This window comes from Elephas maximus, chromosome 7 (assembly GCF_024166365.1).
Source record: "Elephas maximus indicus isolate mEleMax1 chromosome 7, mEleMax1 primary haplotype, whole genome shotgun sequence".
NCBI lineage: Eukaryota > Metazoa > Chordata > Mammalia > Proboscidea > Elephantidae > Elephas > Elephas maximus.
The window spans coordinates 55,079,899-55,100,313 of record NC_064825.1 but is presented as its reverse complement, the minus strand read 5'-3'; the positions used below and the strand labels follow the sequence as shown (position 1 = coordinate 55,100,313).

The 20,415-nt window shown below is 37.4% G+C and overlaps 2 protein-coding genes across 2 annotated transcripts; both read left to right on the top strand.

Annotated features, from left to right (window-relative positions):
- Nucleotides 1-5,834: 5,834 nt before the first annotated feature.
- Nucleotides 5,835-6,770, top strand: LOC126079929 (olfactory receptor 51F1-like). The gene has a single exon (XM_049891284.1). The coding sequence runs from the start codon at nt 5,835-5,837 to the stop codon at nt 6,768-6,770; it is 936 nt and encodes a 311-aa protein (XP_049747241.1).
- An 11,913-nt stretch (nt 6,771-18,683) lies between these two features.
- Nucleotides 18,684-19,628, top strand: LOC126079126 (olfactory receptor 51F2-like). Its single transcript, XM_049890056.1, has one exon. It carries the CDS (start codon nt 18,684-18,686, stop codon nt 19,626-19,628), a length of 945 nt encoding a protein of 314 aa, XP_049746013.1.
- The last annotated feature ends 787 nt before the right edge of the window (nt 19,629-20,415 follow it).

Genomic DNA, 20,415 nt, shown 5'->3' with positions numbered 1-20,415 from the left:
GAGTTTCTACTGACTTCCTGGGTAGTAAACTCAGAGATGACATATCTTCCAACTATACGTAGGGAGTTTAAATTAACCATTAATTATTACGATAAGTGAAATGTAAATTTCAGTGGAAAAAAGTGGACACAGTCATTCCCTTCCTAGTTATTTCCTCAAAAATTATGTCTTCACAAAGGCTTTTTTGTGAGTCTTCCTAACAGCTTTATCATTATTCACTGGCTAAAATTGAGAAACAACCCAAAGTTCGTAAATACAGTAGGCAAAAATGAACTATTGAAGCAGGCAACATAGGCTAGCCACAAAAACATCATTTTGCACCAAAAAAAAGCCAGTTGCAAAGAAGTGCATGCTATTTTAATTCCATGTACATGAAACTAGAAAAAACAAATCTAATATATAGTCACATAAAGCAAAGTAGACAAATGTTTGCTAAGATCCAGTGTAGGTGAGTATTTTCTGCTGTAGTTATGGTGGAAACATTCCATTTTTCAATTGTCATGAATTTTACAGCTGTATAAATATGTTAAAAATGCGCATTTAAAATGGGCACATTTTATTCTATGCAAATTATCTCTCAATAAAATTGATATAAAATAAATATTTAAACATTGCAACCAATACTAAGCACGAAAGTGTAACAGAGAAAACAGAATTATATGCAGTCGATCAGACAACACAATCACAAGAGGAGCCAACATATTTCACTAGCAAAGGTGGTAAAAATTGTGTGGATATAACATGGCTGAAGGAGTACCAAAACCAAACAAAAGCCATTGTCGTCAAGTTGATTCTGACTCGTAGCAACCCTACAGGACTAAGTAGAACAGCCCCACAGTGTTTCCAGGACTGTAAATCTTTATGCAAGCAGACTGCCACAACTTTGTCCCATGGAGGTTCTGGTGGATTTGAACCACTGACCTCTGGGTTATCACCCAAGAGCTTAACCACTGCACCACAAGTGCTGCCGCCAGGGCTCCTCAGCTGAAAGAGTAAACCAAAACCTGTTGCCATTGAGTTGATTCTGACTCATAGTGACACTATAGGACAGAGTAGAACTGTCCCATAGGATTTCCAAGGAGCAGGTGGTGGATTCGAACTGCCAAACTTTTGGTTAGCAGCTATAGCACTTAACTACTAAGCCACCAGGGCTCCAAATGGAGCAGTATGTTCTTCAAATCAGGTCACAATAAGGGACAAGAACTTGTAACTATACAAGATAACAATTTGTTATGGGAGTACTAAAAACATAATGATTCAAGAGAGAGAACTAGAGAGAAATAATAACACTGCTTTGTACTAGACGTGGGGTACATAGTGGGAGCTTGTTCAGAAGGGATAAGGGCAAGAACTCAATTAGTACAACAAGGGATTGATCAAGGCCCGAGCAGAATGAGGTTAGCAAAGCTCTCTTCAATGCTGGATTATTGAGTCCCCCACTAGGAAAATAATTGGGTTCAGATCTGAATAAGGGTTGAGTTTTTGGGTGACAATTAGCAGTCCTATGGCTATCTATTCCCATGTGTCTATCAGTTTGTCATACTGTGGGGCCTTGCATGTTGCTGTGATGTTGGAAGCTATGCCACTGGTATTCAAATACCAGCAGGGTCACCCATAACAGACAGGTTTCAGCTGAGCTTCAGACTAAGACAGACTAGGAAGAAGGACCTGGCACTCTACTTCTGAAAAGAATTAGCCAGTGAAAACCTTATGAATAGCAGGGGAACATGTCTGATCTGGTGCCAGAAGATGAGCCCCTCAGGTTGGAAGGCACCCAAAAGATGATTGGGGAAGAGCTGCCTCCTCAAAGTAGAGTCAACCTTAATGACGTGGTTGGAGTAAAGCTTCCAGGACCTTCATTTGCTGATATGGCAGGACTCAAAATAAGAAGAAACAGGTGCAAACATCCATTAATAGTTAGAAAGTGGTATGTACAAAGTATCAGTCTGGGAAAATTAGAAATCATCAAAAATGAAATGGAACACATAAACGCCAATATCCTAGGCATTACTGAACTGAAATGGACTGGTATTGGCCATCTTGAATCAGACAGTCATATGGTCTACTATGCCGGAAATGAAGACTTGGAAAGGAACGGCATTGCGTTCATCATCAAAAAGAACATTTCAAGATCTATCCTGAAGTACAACGCTGTCAGTGGTAGGATAATATCCATATACCTACAAGGAAGGCCAGTTAATACAACTATTTTTCAAATTTATGAACCAATCACTAAAGCCAAAGATGAAATTGAAGATATTTGCCAACTTTTGCAATTTGAAATTGATCAAACATGCAATCAAGATGCATTGATAATTACTGGTGATTGGAATGCAAAAGTTGGAAACACGAAGAAGGATCAGTAGTTGAAAAATACGGACTTGGTGATAGAAATAACACTGCAAAATACATGATAGAATTTTGCAAGACCAAAGACATATTAAAGAAACACAGACATTAAGTACAAAAATGGTTTTGGAGGATATATTTAATTTCCCCCAAATCACAAACTTTTGCCTCATCCCCAGGCCTCCTGATATATCTCTGTTGACATGAGATTCCTCCTGATGTTGGAAGACTGTTCTTAAGCTTCAGTATTACATTTGGGGAAAAGACTGAAATCAAAAGGAAGAATTTACAGGACTATGTCTGTGATAAATGATAGAGGGACAAGCGAGCGTTAAAAATAAGTGCATGAATGTTTACGAATCATCCGCAAGGAATCCAGATGATACGTTAGGACTAAAGCAAAGTTCTTGCCCTAGAGTTTATTGCTCCAGAGCCTACTTAAAAATTGACACAGTACATGTGGAAAAGAGAAGAAAGTGAGATGCATGATATTCTCATTACATCTGTATATAGAAGAAAATCAGGTTTTTGATAACATGAACTAGAAGAAAGAGCTTCAGCTTTGTCTTCAGAAATGAAAAAGACCAAATGAAAGCATACCAGCAAGCAAACCTTCAATAAATGGATTTTTTTTTTTTTACATTTATTGTTAGGCCTGAGGGTTTTATTTTCTGAAACAATAACTATCATCTTGAACTGTTACTGTTCCATTTGCTGAATCCAACACCTCAGGCAAATTACTTAAATTCCCTGAGCCTCAAAATTTTGCCCCTTTGTCTCCTGCTTAATCCTCTGCCTGGCAGTCAATTCTCCACAGAGCAGCAGTTGCAAATTTGTTCATGGCCCTTCCCTGCCCAAAACCTTCTGCCATTTTCTGTGCTTTCACTATAAAGAAGGCCTTCACAGAGTGCTTGTCTACCTTCCACCCCAGCCTGTTCTCTATCCGTGCTCTTCCTTGCCTTCTGGGCTCTAGCCACACAGACCTTTTTTCATATACTCTCAACTTGGGTCTTTAAACTCCTGTGACTGTGTCTCCTTCCTCCCACACTCTTAGTTATTTCCCAACTATGCTTTAGAGACAAGCACAAAAGTAAGTTTAGTGAGTGGGGAGGTTGTATGGGTTTTCCTCATCATTAGGTCCATAATCCCAGAACAGGGCAGACCCATAGTAAATATTCAACATAGCTATTAAATTAAAAATAAAATTTATTAATTTAAACACCTAAAAGTAGATACATTATTTAAGTCATAATATATAGCACATAATGGCTGTTCAAAAAGGATAGTTACTATTTCAGAAAATAAGATCCCCAGGCCTAATAATAAATGTCAAAAAAATCTGTATTGAAGATTTGCTTGCTTGTACGCTTTTGTTTGGTCTTTTTCATTTTCTTTTCTTAGTTTATTGAAAAAATACTGAATAAATGCATAATGAGCCTTCCTTTAAATGCAGAATGAAGAAAACGAAACTCTAAAATGAGAAAATTGCATAGCACATTAGACAGACCCTTCCATGCCAGGCCCTGTTAAATATTCATTTCTGTTGCTTCCTTTCCCTGTCTTTTTCCCTTTCTCTTTCTCTTTCCCTTTCTCTTTTCCTTTCCCTTTAATGACCTTAATTTGTAGCAGGAAAGACCTGGACGAAATTTGGTCAAGAATGTTCCTGTACTGATAGTTTTACTCAGGTAGATCAAATGCCTGAGGAAATTGATGCAGGTTCCTTCCTTCCCCCTACCCCACCCCCACCCCCCACTGGGACCTGGGATTGTGCTCTTGATCAATCACTCGTCTGGGAAAAACTATTTAAATGGCACTTTGCTCTTGCAGGAAAGAGCTGAAGTTTTAGATTCTTCCTCACCAACTGCATAAAGCACCCAGCTCAGGAATTTCCACTTCTTTTCTCTCTGGTAGAGTCCTTTGTGGACAAAGTAACTTCTTTCTCCAGTGGATAGCAGGTAAGGAGATGAAGAGAAATGGGAGGGAGAAGACCCAGTATCAGAGAGAGGTGGGAGAAATTGGAGTGGAAATTTGAAAGAGAAAGAAATATCTCTTTCCTAAGCCCCTGGGCTTTTCTGGGATAATGAGGAAGCAGATGGAACTAAGGGTGTGTATTAGAAAAAAAATCCAAAGCAACTTGATAGAAATTAAAAAAAAAAAAAAAGTGAGCATTCATACTTTCCAGCAAAACTCAGAATCCTGACAATTCTTCTTGGCCTCATTCATGCTAGGATGGGGATATTTATCTCAATGAGAAGCCAAAGCTAGGATAAGGGATGAGAGTGAGGCCTCCTGCCTCTTGCACAAAATTTTAACGGACACCAAAAAATCAGTAATCAGTGTAAATAATATTTAAAGCAATAATTTTTAAAAAACAAGATTAGTTTTTAATCTATGAGTAACAAAACAGCAAACTTTAAATAAAGAAGAATGCTGTGCCAAGCCATATGGAATCTAAATCAAAAGGATAAATGTGCACGTTTAACTTTAATGTAAGTAAGCTCAACAATATTTTCAAAATCTACTTCCTTGTTTATCTCATTTTCAGTTGAAAGAATTGCCATGTTTGACAGTACTCTTGATCAAAAGATGATTTTAGATAATTTTAATTGACTTAATATGAAGGAAGATTATAAAAAATTCCTTTTTTTATAAATAGTTAAGAGTGTGAGTTTTAACACTGTTGTTGTGTGCCGTTAAGCCGATTCTGACTCACAGAGACCTCATATCATGGAGTACAACTGCCCCATAGGGTTTCATAGATTGTAGTAATAATTAAATATAGATAAAACTTTTTTTTTTTAAAACAAGTACATAAGGGTAGACATGCTTCCTTCTATCTCAGGCTTCAGTATTGCTCAGCATAACACTGTCTTTGTTAAGCATTGTGTTCATGAATTTTTGCATTAATTTTGATTTTTTTAATTATTTCAATAAAAATGATATTTATCTTGCTCATTGAGTCTTTTAGAGTCTATTGCCCTGTTGCTCATAGCATGTGCTAAGCATGATATAGTAGAAAGAACAAAGGGGTTAGGTCAGAAAGACTTGTCTTTTATTTGTGTTTAGTAAATTAATTTAACCTAGCTAAGCCTCTTTTTTAGGAAACCCTGGTGGCATACTGGTTAAGAGCTATGGCTGCTAACCAAAAGGTCAACAGTTCAAATTCACCAGGCATTCCTTGGACACTCTACTCCTTGGGCAGTTCCACTCTGTCCTATAGGGTTGCTATGAGTCGGAACTAACTGATTCGATGACAGTGGGTTTGGGTTTTTGTTTTGGCTTTTTTTTTTTTTTGGGTAAGCCTCTTTTTACTGATCTGTAAGAAGATGATGGATAAGATCTACCCCTAAAATAGCTGCAAGGATTATGTGATGTATGGTTATTAAAACAATTATTAAAATGCCTGACAGAGAGTAGTTTTGACTGAAGGGAATGTATCATTGCAGGAACTTACCAAAGAAGACTGACATTTCAATCATATCCCCATGCGGTCTCTTGGTAACTTCACTTCCACAACATTCCTTTTGACGGGAGTTCCAGGGCTGGACGAGTTCCACATCTGGTTCTCCATTCCTTTTTGCTGCCTCTGGGTAATCGCCCTCTTAGGAAACAGCACTATCCTCTACGTGGTGATCACAGACTCCAGCCTGCATGAGCCCATGTACTATTTCCTCTCCATGCTCTCAGCCACTGACATGGGCATCACTATTTCTTCTCTCCCCACAACACTGGGTGTCCTCTGGTTTAATGCCAGGATCATCAGCCTAGATGCCTGCATTGTGCAGATGTTCTTTCTGCATGGATTTACCCTCATGGAGTCCTCTGTGCTTTTGGCCATGGCTTTTGACCGTTTCGTTGCCATCTGCAACCCCTTAAGATATGCTATGATTTTAACCAACTCTAGAATCATCAAAGCTGGGGTGGTGATTGTTATACGAATGCTGTTCAACCTGATGCCCTTGCTCCTGCTTCTTAAGCGGTTGTCCTTCTGTGGTCCTAATATGCTTTCTCACTCCTATTGCTATCACCCTGATGTGATTAAATGCTCTTGCTCAAGTATTAAAGTCAACAGCATCTGTGGCTTAGTTGCTCTCATTCTGACATCTGGTGTAGACATTCCCTGCATTTTCCTTTCCTATGTGCTAATCATTAAATCCATCCTTAGCATCGCTTCCCCAGAGGAGCGAAATAGGGCCTTTGGCACCTGTGTCTCCCACATTGGTGCTGTTGCCATCTTCTATATCCCCTGGGTCGTTTTGGCCCTGGTACATCGCTTTGGTCATAAGGCTCCTCCATATGTCCATGTACTGATAGCAAATCTCCATTTCCTCTTTCCACCTGTGCTGAACCCCATCATATACAGTGTGAAGACCAAGCAAATCCGTAGGGCCTTCCTCAAGTTGTTTCCAAACTCAGAGTAGACAGTCTGACCACGCAGTGGCCTGGATCAAGACGTCATGCTTCCTTCCTGTCTTCCTCCCTTCCTTCAACATTTTATTGAGTAGTATCAGGGATTTTTTTGTTGGTGACAATACTATGGCATATAAGAAACATTTCTAAAAAAAGAAAGAAAAGTAGCTTATTCTGGTGACAGAACATAACAGAACATAAAAGTAAATGCACAATAACAATAATACAAATCAAGTACTATTATATAATTATGCCCGGGAGGCTAAGGGACACTGAAGACAACAGCTCAATGAGATTGAGGACTCAAAGAATTCTTGGAGGTGATTACTTGGACCATGGAGAATTATTGACAAAAAAAGACCTCCTAGGCCATGGGATCAGCCCTATAAAGCCAGCGAAATATGACATACACCAAGGAATTGCGTGTGGTTAATGTCACAGGAATAAGGGATGTGTGTGATAGGGAAGGAAACCCTGGTGGAGTAGTGGTTAAGTGCTACCACTGCTAACCAAAAGGTCAACAGTTCGAATATGCCAGGCAGTCCTTGGAAACTCTATGGGGCAGTTCCACCCTGTCCTATAGGGTCGCTATGAGTCAGAATCAACTCGATGGCAGTGGGTTTGGTTTTGTGGGTTTTTTTTTTCTTTTTGGTGACAGGGGAAGGAAAGAGGTGAGATTATATACAAAATTATAAAATGATCATTGTAATAAGCAATGTTAAGAGTTATGGAAGCTTAAAAAAAAAAAAGACAAAGGAGAATGATCTACTAGAATTGTGAAGCTTCATGAGATTCCCCTCTTAAGTGAATCAAACATTCTCCAGATAAAAAACATTCTATCTTTACACCTCTTATTTAAAGCAATCTTTAAGAAATATTATAGTCTATTATTCCTCTCTTACTACTTTGGTATGCTTTGTAATAACTTTCACACCCTTATCATATAATAAATTTCCCCTTCCACTGTTTTATTTATAAAAACCAAAACCAAACCAGTTGTTGTCCAGTGGATTCCACCTCATAGCAACCCTATGACATAGTAGAATTGCCCCATAGGGTTTCCAAAGTATATGTAGTATAAGAAAAAAAAAAAAAAAGTATAAGAGCAGCTGGTAAATTCAAACTGCCGACCTTTCAGTTGGCAGCTGTAGCTCTTAACCACTGTGTCACCAGGGCTCAGTTTTATATATAGGATACTTATAATTCTTGTATTCTAATCTGCTACTACTACACTTGAGAGATAATTCTGAGATTTTTAGTAAAAGCTTGGATCATTAATTTCTCAAGACAGATACTGAAAACCATGAAATTCACACAGCTCAGAGAGCACTCGAGTACGAGTAGTAAAGTTCAGTAACTTTCTGTCTCTCTGACAATGTCTAGTCTCTAAATACCTTCCCATTTCCCAGTGACAAAAATAGGTTGACATAGGACATGAAGTAATAAGTTATATAATGGGAGACAAAACTGAAGAAAGAGTATGAAATATTTCCCTGAATGCAAGAGTTTTTTTTTTGTCTTATTTTATGTCTTTTAGAAAGATTTACGTCTCTGAGAGATGCATAGCTCATTGGCTTTAAGAAGAGAATGGCTTTTCTGAACTTACTGCAAGTGGTATTACTTTTGTCATATTTCAAATTTTCTAAGAAGTTACAGTAAAATTGAAGAAACCATTTTAGACAGAGAATTGATAAATTAATAGAATTTTTATGTTAATTATATGCGTATGTGCATTCACCTGATTACCTCCTAGTAGGTTTTGGAATGCCTTTCCTCACTTTTCCCCTCTACTAATGGAGTCTTATCATTTGTGTGTGTGTGTGTGTGTGTGTGTGTGTGTGTGATAAAGTCCTTACATATTTGCTTTCTTTGCACTTCTCCAACATATCAAGAATTTGGAAATGCAGGTAAAACTGGGCTTAGAAAGAAGCTTCTAGCCTTAATTTCATATATTAGGAAATAAAAAGAAAGGCTGAAAACAAATGATTTAAGTATCCATCTTCAGAACTTAGAAAAAGAAAGAAAACTTTTTTAAAGCTGAAAAAAAGAAATAATAAATACAAGTGCAAAAATTATAAAAACAAAACAATCACACACTAAAGATTATTATCAAAAATACTAATAAATTTGACTGGCAAGACTGGTCAATTGCAATTGAGAAAAAGCACAAATAATCTGTCAGGAATGAAAAGGTGACAGCATTAAAGATCCTACAGACACCTTTAAATATATTTAAAAACAATTTTAAAACACTTTATTCAATATTGCAAAGGAGGACCCAGTCAATGCATTGAGGCAAAGGCAAATATAACACATACACATAGAATCAATGCAAAGGAAGGAAAAATATAAATATTATTTATAGAAAACCTGATACATTATGTAGAAATTTAAAATAATCTACTTATAAGCTTTTAAATTAATAAATGTATTTAACAAGATCTCTGATACAATGTCACCAGATGATTTTTTTTCAAATTTTCCATTAACAAACATTTAGAAAAATAAATGTAATGGATTATCATTAAAAATACATAAAAAACAACAAATATCAATAAATTTAACAAACGTGTAAAACGCCGTTACTCGAAAAACTATAAAAAAAATCACTGAGGGAAGCTAAAAAAAAAAAAAAAAACCCTAAATTAAAGAAGCGATAAACCATGTTCTGTTATTATACATAGGGTGTTCATAGGCTAATTTTTGAGGTAGATCACCAGGCCTCCCCTCTTAGTCTGAGTCTGGAAGCTCCATTACAGATAACCCTGCTGGTATTTGAAATACCGGTGGCATACCTTCCAGGCTTACACGTTAGTCACAGCAAGGGACTTGAACACACCAACGATTGTGAAGGTAGCATAGGATCAGGCAACATTTTATTCTGTTGTGCATAGAGTAGCCATGAGTCAGAGTCAATTCAACTGCACCTAACAATAACAACAACAAAAAAAAACATATTAATGGGTTGGGTCACTCAGCAAACTATTGTAAAGTATTCTCACTGAGCTGGTTATAGATTCAGTACAATCCCAACAAAACCACAAAAGTTCTGTGTGGATTTGCCTATATGCATATGTATTGCCATGTATGTAAATTAACAAGCTGATTCTAAAATTTATAATGAAATTAAAATTTTAAAAATTTTAAATATTACTGTACTGGTTCTCAGGATTTATTACGAAGCTACGATGATCAAGACAATGTAGTTTTGGCACACAACTGGAAAAACAGAGTAATGAAACAGAATAGAGAGTCCAGAACAAACCTATCACATATACAGACAATCTACAATAAATAGGGAACCGTACAGCAGTGTAGAAAAAATTACTTTTTCAATGAATGTTGCTGAGTTAACTGTACATTCATATAAACAAAAAATAAATGACTTTTACAATTTTATCTCACAAATCTCTGTGGATCGAAATTCTGGATACAGGCTTAGCTGTGTCCTCACTAGGCTTCAGTCAAGATGTTTTCCAAGGTTGAGGTCTCATTTGATAGTAGAGGAAAGATCTGCTTTCCAAGTACACATAGTTGTTAGCATGATTCAGTTTGTTCCTTGTGAACTGTTGAATTATATGCCTTGGTTACTTGCTGGCTGATGGCCAGCCAGCCAGAGAAGTGTGTATTTAGTCCCTCACTGGTTGTTGGCTGGATACAGTCTTTAGTTCATTGCCATGTGAGCCTGCCCAACATAGACCCTTGCTTCATCAACACAAAATTTATGATCAAATGTAACGTAAGCACGGAAGTGATATCTAATTACCCCTGCTGTATTCTATTCATTTGAAGCAAGTCAAGGGTCCTGTCCACATTCAAGAGGAGAGTATTACACAAGGACTTAAATATAACGAGGCAGTCCCAATTAGGGGACTATTTTATACTCTGTACACGAAAGAATTTGCAGATTAGAAACATCCTTAGATTTCAATCTCTTTGAAGGCAATCATGGTGAAATCATTATAAAATTTTCTTGACCCTTATAAAATTTAGCACAATGATTTCATCAAGGTTCATTTTTGTTGTTGAATTATCAGACACCTTATCAGGCTCCAGGTGGAGTTATAATGCTCAAATTTAACCCCTCACATCCTACCATTAAGGATTCTCACAGGATTCTCACACAAGGAAGCCTAGCAATAATAACCAAGAAGAAACTTTAAAAAATAATAATTAGATGAGGAACAAATTACTGGTTTTATTGACATCTAGGCAAACACAAGGCCCTCTGTTGCCATCGTGAGCCTTCTCTATAAAGCAGAAACATATTGTCTGGGTGTGGATCTTCTCCTCACCCATGAATCTAGTGCTAGATGTGTAGTCTACACCCATTACTTGACAGCTCACACTGACAAAGATTGTCAAACTATCCCAAGAGTCCAGGCCCTTGAGCTTATTACCACAGGAAAACAGCAAGTAAGACAGTAAGAACACATACATGCATATCAGTACTCATCATTCCCCCCACAGTGATCATGGCCACTTACAAAATGGGGTCAGGTTAATATATTTGGAGCTGAACTATTTTTTCTTGGAGGAAAGATATTGAGTGGCTGGACAGAGATGGATTTAGGTATGAACATATTATCCTCCCCATAGGTCAATGTGTTGGTGTAGACACATGGGCCTGGAGTCTGGGCTGTAAATATCTTTCTCTCTTCTTCGTCACTATAATTTTTCCAGTGAATATTGGTTTGCTTTCTTGTCTTCCCAGCATACTGATAACCCACAAAACCAGAGACACTGACTTGTGCCTCTTTATTCACCAGTGACTAGAATAATGTCTTAACTTCCCATTCATACGTATGATTTGGCTTCTTTTGCTTTGCTTTTCATGTCCACGTAGACCTCTGGTCACTTGAGTTAGCAGCTAAAACCCAGCTGAGGTTACACAGCTTTACCCTGTGTTTACAAATGGAGAGAGAAAGAGATCAATTTTTCTCCGTCTATGGCCCCTTTTTTTTATGGCCCCAGGAAAATTCGAATCCTACTGAGGGCCCCACAGCTGAGTCCTGCCTTACTGTAATGTCCATGGCATCAGAACTGCAGCCTGTTCTGCCTCTGCTGGTGAAGACAGAGAAAGTTCTCCCTTCCTTATGAAGCTGGTAGAAAGGTGGAGAAAGGTGTCCACTGTGTCTACCTTATGCTTTCTTACCTATTCACAAATAACCAGATGAGCGTACAGAAAAGTCAAGTAACATTAGAATCTTCCCTGTCCACAGAAATCCATATAACACAGGAGTCTGCTTCCATGATCCTCAGGCTAGGCCCAAAACTTTTGAACCCAGACCTGGTACTTAATGGTAGCTATATTGATTTGAGAGGTAGGCAAAAGCTTAAAAACCGTGTTGCATGAAATGTAGAGAAAATCACAAAAAATGAAGATAGAAACATGAAGAAAGCAGCATCAGTTTTATTGCAGCCAGAGAAGCAGTGATAGATAGGAGAAATATTCCACGTATTCCACAAACAATGCGAGCAGTGATGTGCTGGAGCCTGCCCACACCACCTAGCACAACCTCATTCTGTGCATCTCTTTCACTCTGTGCTCAATGATGTCATATTAGTAGCTTGAAATCAGCCATGGAATTTGCAAACACTGAAAATGAGGGTTTTTTTGTTTTGTTTTTGTTTTCTCAGAGATTCAGTTTACCAGCACACCACTGATTAGTGGCTTATTTTATTTTATGATTGGCACCATGGGAATCAATAGAAATTAGAAAATCAAGAAAACATATTTCCATGCACTAAGAGAGCTTAAAGTTTAGTGCATAAAATGGTGACGTAGACAAAATACGATAAAATATTGTGTCAAGTGTTGATAATACAGGAGCAGAATTTTTACCCCTGCTGCTTCTGACTCATAGCGGCCCTATGTGCCACAGAATGAAACACTGCCCAGTCCTGGGCCATGCTCACAGTCGTTGTCATGCTTGAGCCCATGGTTGCAGCCACTGTGTCAATTCTTCCGGTCGAGGGTCTTCCTCTTTTTCTTTGACTCTGTGCTTTACCAAGCATGATGTCCTTCTGCAATGACTGATCTCTCCTGATAACACGTTCAAAGTATGTAAGATGTAGTGCCACCATCCTTGCTTCTGAGAAGCATTCTGGTTCTACTTCTTCCAAGACAAATATGTTTGTTCTTTTGGCAGTCCATGGTATATGCAATATTCTTCACCAACACCCCAATTCAAAGGCATCAATTCTTCTTCTGTCTTCCTTATTCATTGTCCAGCTTTCGCATGCAGATGAGGTCATTGAAAACACCATGGCTTGAGTCAGGTGCACCTTAGTCTTCAAGGTGACATCCTCGCTTTTCAACACTTTAAAGAGGCCTTTTGCAGCAGATATGCCCAACCCAATGAGTCTTTTGAATTCTTGACTGGTGCTTCCATGGCTGTTGATTGTGGATCCAAGTAAAATGAAATCCTTGACAACTTCAATCTTTTCTCCATTTATCATGATGTTGCTTATTGGTCCAGTTGTGAGGATTTTTGTTTTCTTTATGTTGAGGCATAATCCATGCTGAAGGTTGTGGTTTTTGATCTTCATCAGTAAGTCCTTGAAATCTCCTTCACTCTCAGAGAGCAAGGTTGTGTCATCTGCATAACACAGGTTGTTAATGAGTCTTCCTCGGACCTGATGCCCCATTCTTCTTCATACAGTCCAGCTTCTCAGATTATCCCCCACGTGTCTGTCAGTTTATTGTGCTGTGGGGCTTGCTTGTTGCTATGATGCTGGAAGCTATGCCACCAGGATTCAGATACCAACAAGATCACCCATGGCAGACAGGTTTCAGATGAGCTTCCAGACTAAGACAGACTAAGAAAAAGGACCCAGAAGTCTACTTCTGAAAAGAATTAGCCAGTAAAAACCTTATGAATAGCAGTGGAACACACATCTGTTAGCGTCTTGAAATTTCAGAAGCATACAATACATAAGAAGATTAACGCTGAGGGACTTTTACTTTGAGATGTTCCAAGGGCTGCAGCATCGTGAAGAAGTATGCTCTAAGCTGAGCATGTTGAGCAAAAGAAATATACGTGTGTCTGTGTGTACGTATGAGACAATCTAGCTGAAAATGAATCATAAAGCAAGAATAGGAGACACAAAAGATATTCTTGTATTTATTTGGGTGCAAGCAAAAACTTGGATAATTTTACTTAGCTTGAGTTGTATTATATGACATAGAATATCTGTGATGTTACATACATGTCATTAAATATATTTCATCACAGGGAATAGATGAGTGCTTGGCTTAGTATGTAGAGTGGGCAGGGGGAAATTTACCAAATTAACATTCTGAGAACTTTCATTAGCTTCAGGGGGAACCATTAAAAAATACAGAGGAGTCTTGAGAAGCTGAGTCATTCATCCCATAGGTCATAGGTAGAAATAAAACGAAGTGACAAGAAGGAAAAAATGGATATGCATATGAGGGCAGGAATTATGGTATACCACTGTCCTGTCCTCCATTTAAAGACTTTTTACCTTTGCAGTTAACCAATGACCTGTTAAGCTTGTCAGTTTTAACAGGTAAAGGACCAAAATGGCGAGTGTGATGGTCAAAGCTTCCCCGTCAACTCCACTACCAAAGGGAGAAAAGAATCCTTTGATATACATCATAAAAACAAGCTTGTCCTCAAAAACACAAACAAAGCCCACTGTTGGGGTGATATTATTGGTGAAAATGAAACAAATAAGAAAATATATAACAGGGCTAGGCCATCTCTCTCTCGGGTCTATATTCTTTTCCAGGTGGACCTGAGAATGTCTTCAACTCTTTATTTTTTTCCTGCAGAAGGTCAAGCAGAAACCAAGACACACAACACAAGAAAAATTTCTGGAACATCACAAATTCATATAATCCAATAGCCTATATGCTATGAATTATGCCATAATGCTTAAATATCATAGCCATTGTCACAGCTAATATGTACTGACTTTTTATCATCAACAGCAAAAAGAATGGTTAAAACTCAAATCTGTGTTTCCTAATCAGTATGCTATTCTGAGCTCCGATTCAATGGTTTATATACATCTGTTTCTCGACAGGTGTACATCAGCTTACTACTTGTGTTTCCTGCTTTTTCTACCTTCTCAATTATTCAGCCAGTACACTGTTATAAAATGAATTTGTGAAAAAAATCAATCAATCAAGATTCCCCCTTCAGAAGGCTGGATCCAGTCCAAGCCTCTCAACCTTGAAATAAATGCTTTCTTATTTAATTACACAGATTTCCAACTAGGCCTGATCCCTCACTATCCCTCGCGTGCACACTGTTAACTTCAAGTTGAATTATCCCGGTTCCTCACTCTAAACCATCACATAACTTCCTCTTTTTTTAATCTACATTCTAATCAGAATTTGAAATCTAGCTTTGGTTTCGCTTCTTTTATGAACCCTTCTTTGCACAATCCCAACTTCAACATATGACTTTTTCTCTATAGTCTTGAAGTACATGTCTGCAGTTATTTTCTACCACCTAATAAACACATTGTTTTGAATTGGATGTTCTTTCTATGTATATTTCGTCCTCTCTGCTGGTGTCTTTCTTTGATGTTACATTCAGAAGCCTTAGCACACATCTGCCAATACATTATCAAAAGTGGTTTTGGAAATGCTGGTGAAATGACAGAAATCAAGAAATGGGATTGAGATTCCAATTCAGAATGAGCCAAAGTGCCATGCCTGGGTATAAATGCTGAAACTATTTAAAAACATTAAAAAAAGAATATTTATTTGGAGCTCAATTGTTTACCAAATTAAAGAAAATAAGGGAGAAAAGGCAACAGGATTGTGCAAAATAGTCACCCACTTTCTACCCTTATTAACTCGATCCAATTCCTAGGAAGTTACTGTATAGATGCTATCAAGAGTCTCTGCTGACTTCCTGGGACTAGACCCAGAGATGACCTAGATCTTGGAATTATATGCAGAGAATTTAAGTTAAGTGTGATTGATATGTAAATTTTAGTGGAAAAGTTAAACAGAAACATTCACCTCCTAGGTATCTACTTAAGAAAGCCTTTCTGTGAATGTTCTTAGCATTATTATTATTATTTATTATTCAGCTCTATTATTCTTTACAATAGCTTTGTTATTCTTTATAATCACTAAAATTGAGAAACAATCCAAAAGTTCATTAACAGATGAATAGATAAAAATGAATGAGCTATTAAAACAGGCAACATAGGTAAATCTCAAAACATCATCGTGAACCAAAGAAGCTATTCACAAAAGAGTATCTGCTATTTAATTCCATGTATATAAAACTCCAGAAAAGATGATTCTGTTATACAGTCACATAAAGCAAGATAGAACAATATTTGCTAAACCTAGGATAAGTGAGAATTTTCTGATGTGGATACTAAGACAGTTTGGGAAATGATAAAAATGTTTCATATTGTAATTGTGATTTCTAAACAGTTGTATAAATGTGTTATAACTGACCAAAATGCACACTTAAAGTGAGCGTATTTTATTTCATTTATGTAAATTATCTCTCAATAAAATTTATATAAAAATAAATACAGCTTACAGCTAATATTAGATAAGAAAATGTAATAGAAAACACCTATAAATATCAAGTGCAATATAAATATTAATTCTTTTTATCCATGAAAAAGAATCAAGCCATTTTCCTTAGAAATAGTTTCCATTTTATTGCATTGCTGCCAAACCACGCTCACAATACTGAAATGGCCAACCCTGTGATGGACACCCCTTGACTCTGTAGTTCTCTGCTACTTATCTCTGACTTATGGGAATTTGCTTAACAAACATTAATTCTATTCCTGTTATGTTCCGGGAGACCATGCAAATATCTGATACTCTTCTTTGTTAAACACAAAAATCCATTTAGTAAAATATTTACAAAATTATGTGACAGAAGAAAAACCAAGCAGAAATTTGTGATCTTCATCTTAAATGCTGATGTATGCTGAAAGGAATGATTCAGGGTTTTGGTTTTTGTTTATTTGTTTGTTTGTTTTAAAACATATGCATGTGTATGCATCTGCACACATACACAAATATAGACAGAATTCATACAGTAAAAATAATTTAATGTAAGTTTTTCTTGCTTTGTTTTCACTTTTTTATACATCCCCGGAGAGCTGTTGCCCCTCATGGGTGGAGCATAACAAAGTTGTACAAATTCACCCCAGGAACTTGCATCCCACATGGTTAAATGATGACTCTATCTGGGTACCTTACTGTAATTATCCATTCATAAAGGGATGCAAGGAAGAATTTCCTGAATATGAAGGTAAAGACACTAATTAATCACCAACCTTCTGGCATTTCTCCTTCAACAACATCATTGCATCCCCATTAACCCTCCACATCTTTAAAAGTAAGAGCCTCCCTGATAACTCCTGTCTTCTGGTCTCCACGTCTTAAGAGCTCCTGACAGAACTCACTTTAAATTATTTTGGTCTTTGACCAGGTTGATCTCTATACAAAATTCTACACTCCATTGTTTTGAAGACATCTGAGCATGGGCGTTTTTATTTTATCTCAGCAACATGTGATAGAAATTGGGCTCCCCTTTTGTGTACAACATTTTACAGTGTCTCTCAAACACAATACACAAACTCCAAAACACAGATTACTTTTTTATTCTCCCTAATATTTAACTTAAACTTCAAATCGGCTACTAGAGACTTAAATCTCCTAATGTCCCAGGTTTACTCCATCCTTTTAAATTCTTTATAATTTTTTTCTCTCATAAATTCTGGACCACAGGGAGACATATGGCACTGTGTAATAATGATAAGCTTTGGAAACAAACTAACCTGGGTTCAGACACTGGCTGCACAATTTCTTTTGGTATAACCTGAGCAAATAACTCTATCACAAGCCATCTGAAAAATGGAGATGACAATAAGATAATGTAATGAAGATATAGCATAGAACCTCGTTCAGTATCAGTTTTCATCTATTCTTTTCTAGACAGATAAATCCATATGCTCACTTATAATCCAATCTATAACCTAGTCTGATGGTTATTAATCTGTATGTCACCACATAAACCTGGCTTTTAATTTTTGTCTTTCCATTCGGTGTGGATGGATACTGGTACATAACAATTTGACGGCCCCAGCCTTGTATATAATCTCTTAATCCAGACAGTTCCACTTATCACTTGCTCATACAGCATGATAATGTCAAATTGCTGTAAAATTTTCTAAGTTCTTACTCTCAATTTCCATATGTATCTCCTGGAAAACTAGCAATAAATAGTTTACAGGAAGACAGTGATCTATATACGGACCACATTTCAGATGACACTAACCTGGCCCATATTTCTGTCAAGTCCCCCTAAACCGTGACTGGTTAATACAGTGATCAGATCATTCTGCTCAAAATAATATCGGTCAGGTCCAAAAAGTGCTTTGTTTAACGAGATGCTGGAAAGCAATTCATGAAATGAACTTTATTAAATTATGAATAACAAAAATTTACTTAAGGCAAGAGATATACATTGGAAAACACACATAAAAATTTATTTTCTCCCCATTTTCTCTTTACATATGTTTTCTTCTAAAGATAAGTGTTTATAACAGTGGTCTCAGATTGAAATCCAAGCTCTATCACCTCCTCCTGGCTTAGTGACCATGAACAATATGCCCTAACTTCTCTCTACGAGTTAGAATTGACTCGACGGCAATGGGTTTGGTTTTGGTTTTAAGAGCAATGAACCTTTCCAAGCAAAGATTAACACAAAATAAATCCTTTCTTATGGGAAGATGCCAAGAAGATCTCTTAATGTAGTTGAAGGATAAATCAAGAAGATGGCTAAGAATACAAAATTGTAAATGCCTGTTTTTTTTAATTAAAAAATAAAACAAATAAAAAACTAAATATATTTTATTTCAGGACATCAAGATCTTAAAGACTTCTACTTCTGAAGACCATAATGTCAATCTTCCATAACTCCACCTCCCCAATTTTCCTCCTTATGGGGGTCCCTGGGCTGGAATGGGCCCATGCCTGGGTCTCCATCCCCATCTGCTGCCTCTATTTAACTGCTGTATCTGGTAACACCTTGATATTGTTTGTAGTCCTTAGTGAGCCAAGCCTCCATGAGCCCATGTACTATTTCCTCTGCATGTTGTCCACCTCTGATTTGGGTTTATGCATCTCTACCCTGGTGACAGTGCTGGGAATATTCTGGCTCAATGCCCGGGAAATCAGCTTAGATGCTTGCTTATCCCAGATGTTCTTCAACCACTTGTTTACTGTCATAGAATCTTCCGTACTGTTGGCCATGGCCTTTGACAGGTTTGTGGCCATTTCTAATCCTCTTAGATATGTATCCATCTTGACTGACCTTAAAATAGCACAAATTGGTGCAGCAATCATCACTAGGGGAACACTAATAATAATCCCAATGGTGCTCCTTCTTAAACCTCTGTCCTTCTGCCAGAGCCATGTGATCCACCATTCCTACTGCTTTCACCCTGATGTAATGAAGCTCTCCTGTACAGATACCAGGGTCAATAGTGCATTTGGATTAACTGTGGTCATCTCTACTGTTGGAATTGACTCCATCTTTATCCTACTATCTTACATCTTAATCATTCACTCAGTTCTCAACATTGCATCCCCAGAGGAGAGGAGAAAGGCCTTCAACACATGTATCTCTCATCTCTGTGCTGTGGCCATATTCTACATCCCTTTAATCAACCTGTCTTTTGTTCACAGGTCTGGAAAACATGCTCCACCCTACGTGCCCACACTCATTGCTAATATATACTTACTTCTCCCCTCTGTGTTGAACCCCATCATCTATAGTGTGAAAACAAAACAGATACAGAAAGCTAAGCTTAAACTTGTGTTTTCTAAGGGAATTCAGATTTAACATTTACCGTTCTTAGAAATAGTGGAGCTGTGGTGGTGTAGTGGTTAAGAGCTCCACTACTAACCAAAAGGTCAGCAGTTCAAATCCACCAGCTGCTCCCTGGAAACCCTATGGGGCAGTTCTACTCTGTCCTATAGGGTTGCTAGTAGTCGGAACCAACTCTACGACACCTAACAACATTCTTACAAACTTTTTCTTTTTAAAGTCATTGAAAATATGTCTGAAACTAGAGTTACAAAACCATGTCTTCCCAGAGCTGGTACACCTAGATGTTCAAACTTCTACTTAGTACACTTATCTTTCTATGACATTCTTCCCTTTTCCATTACCAAATTTCTAATTCAAATCATCACTCTTCTTAAATTTCCTATTAAATAACTGACAAGCTGCATCTCATCTCCCACCACTAGGATCTTCCTACTATAAACTATCTGGCAACTTTTTAAATAATATTTTATTGAGTTTTTGGTGAAAGTTTACATAGCAGGTTAGGTTCCCATTTGACAATTTCCAAATTGTTCAGTGACATTAGTTACATTTATCACAATGCGCCAATAATTTCTTTGTGTTCTGTTTGTTTCATTTCCAGTACTCTAGTTTCCATGTCCCCTTATCTCCTCATCTTTGCTTTTGTATAATTGTTAACCTTTTGGTCTCATACTGATGCTTTTTAAGTAGGGCACTGATCTTACAGGATAGGCTCGGTTCTACACCTAAAGAATGTCTCAGGGTGATAGTCTCAGGGAATCCTCTGGTCTCTACTGTTCCAGTTTATCTGGCTAAAGTC

Bases quoted from the DNA above. Each gene is read 5' to 3' on its own strand.
- LOC126079929 (XM_049891284.1), top strand. From the start codon at position 5,835: ATGCGGTCTCTTGGTAACTTCACTTCCACAACATTCCTTTTGACGGGA.
- LOC126079126 (XM_049890056.1), top strand. From the start codon at position 18,684: ATGTCAATCTTCCATAACTCCACCTCCCCAATTTTCCTCCTTATGGGG.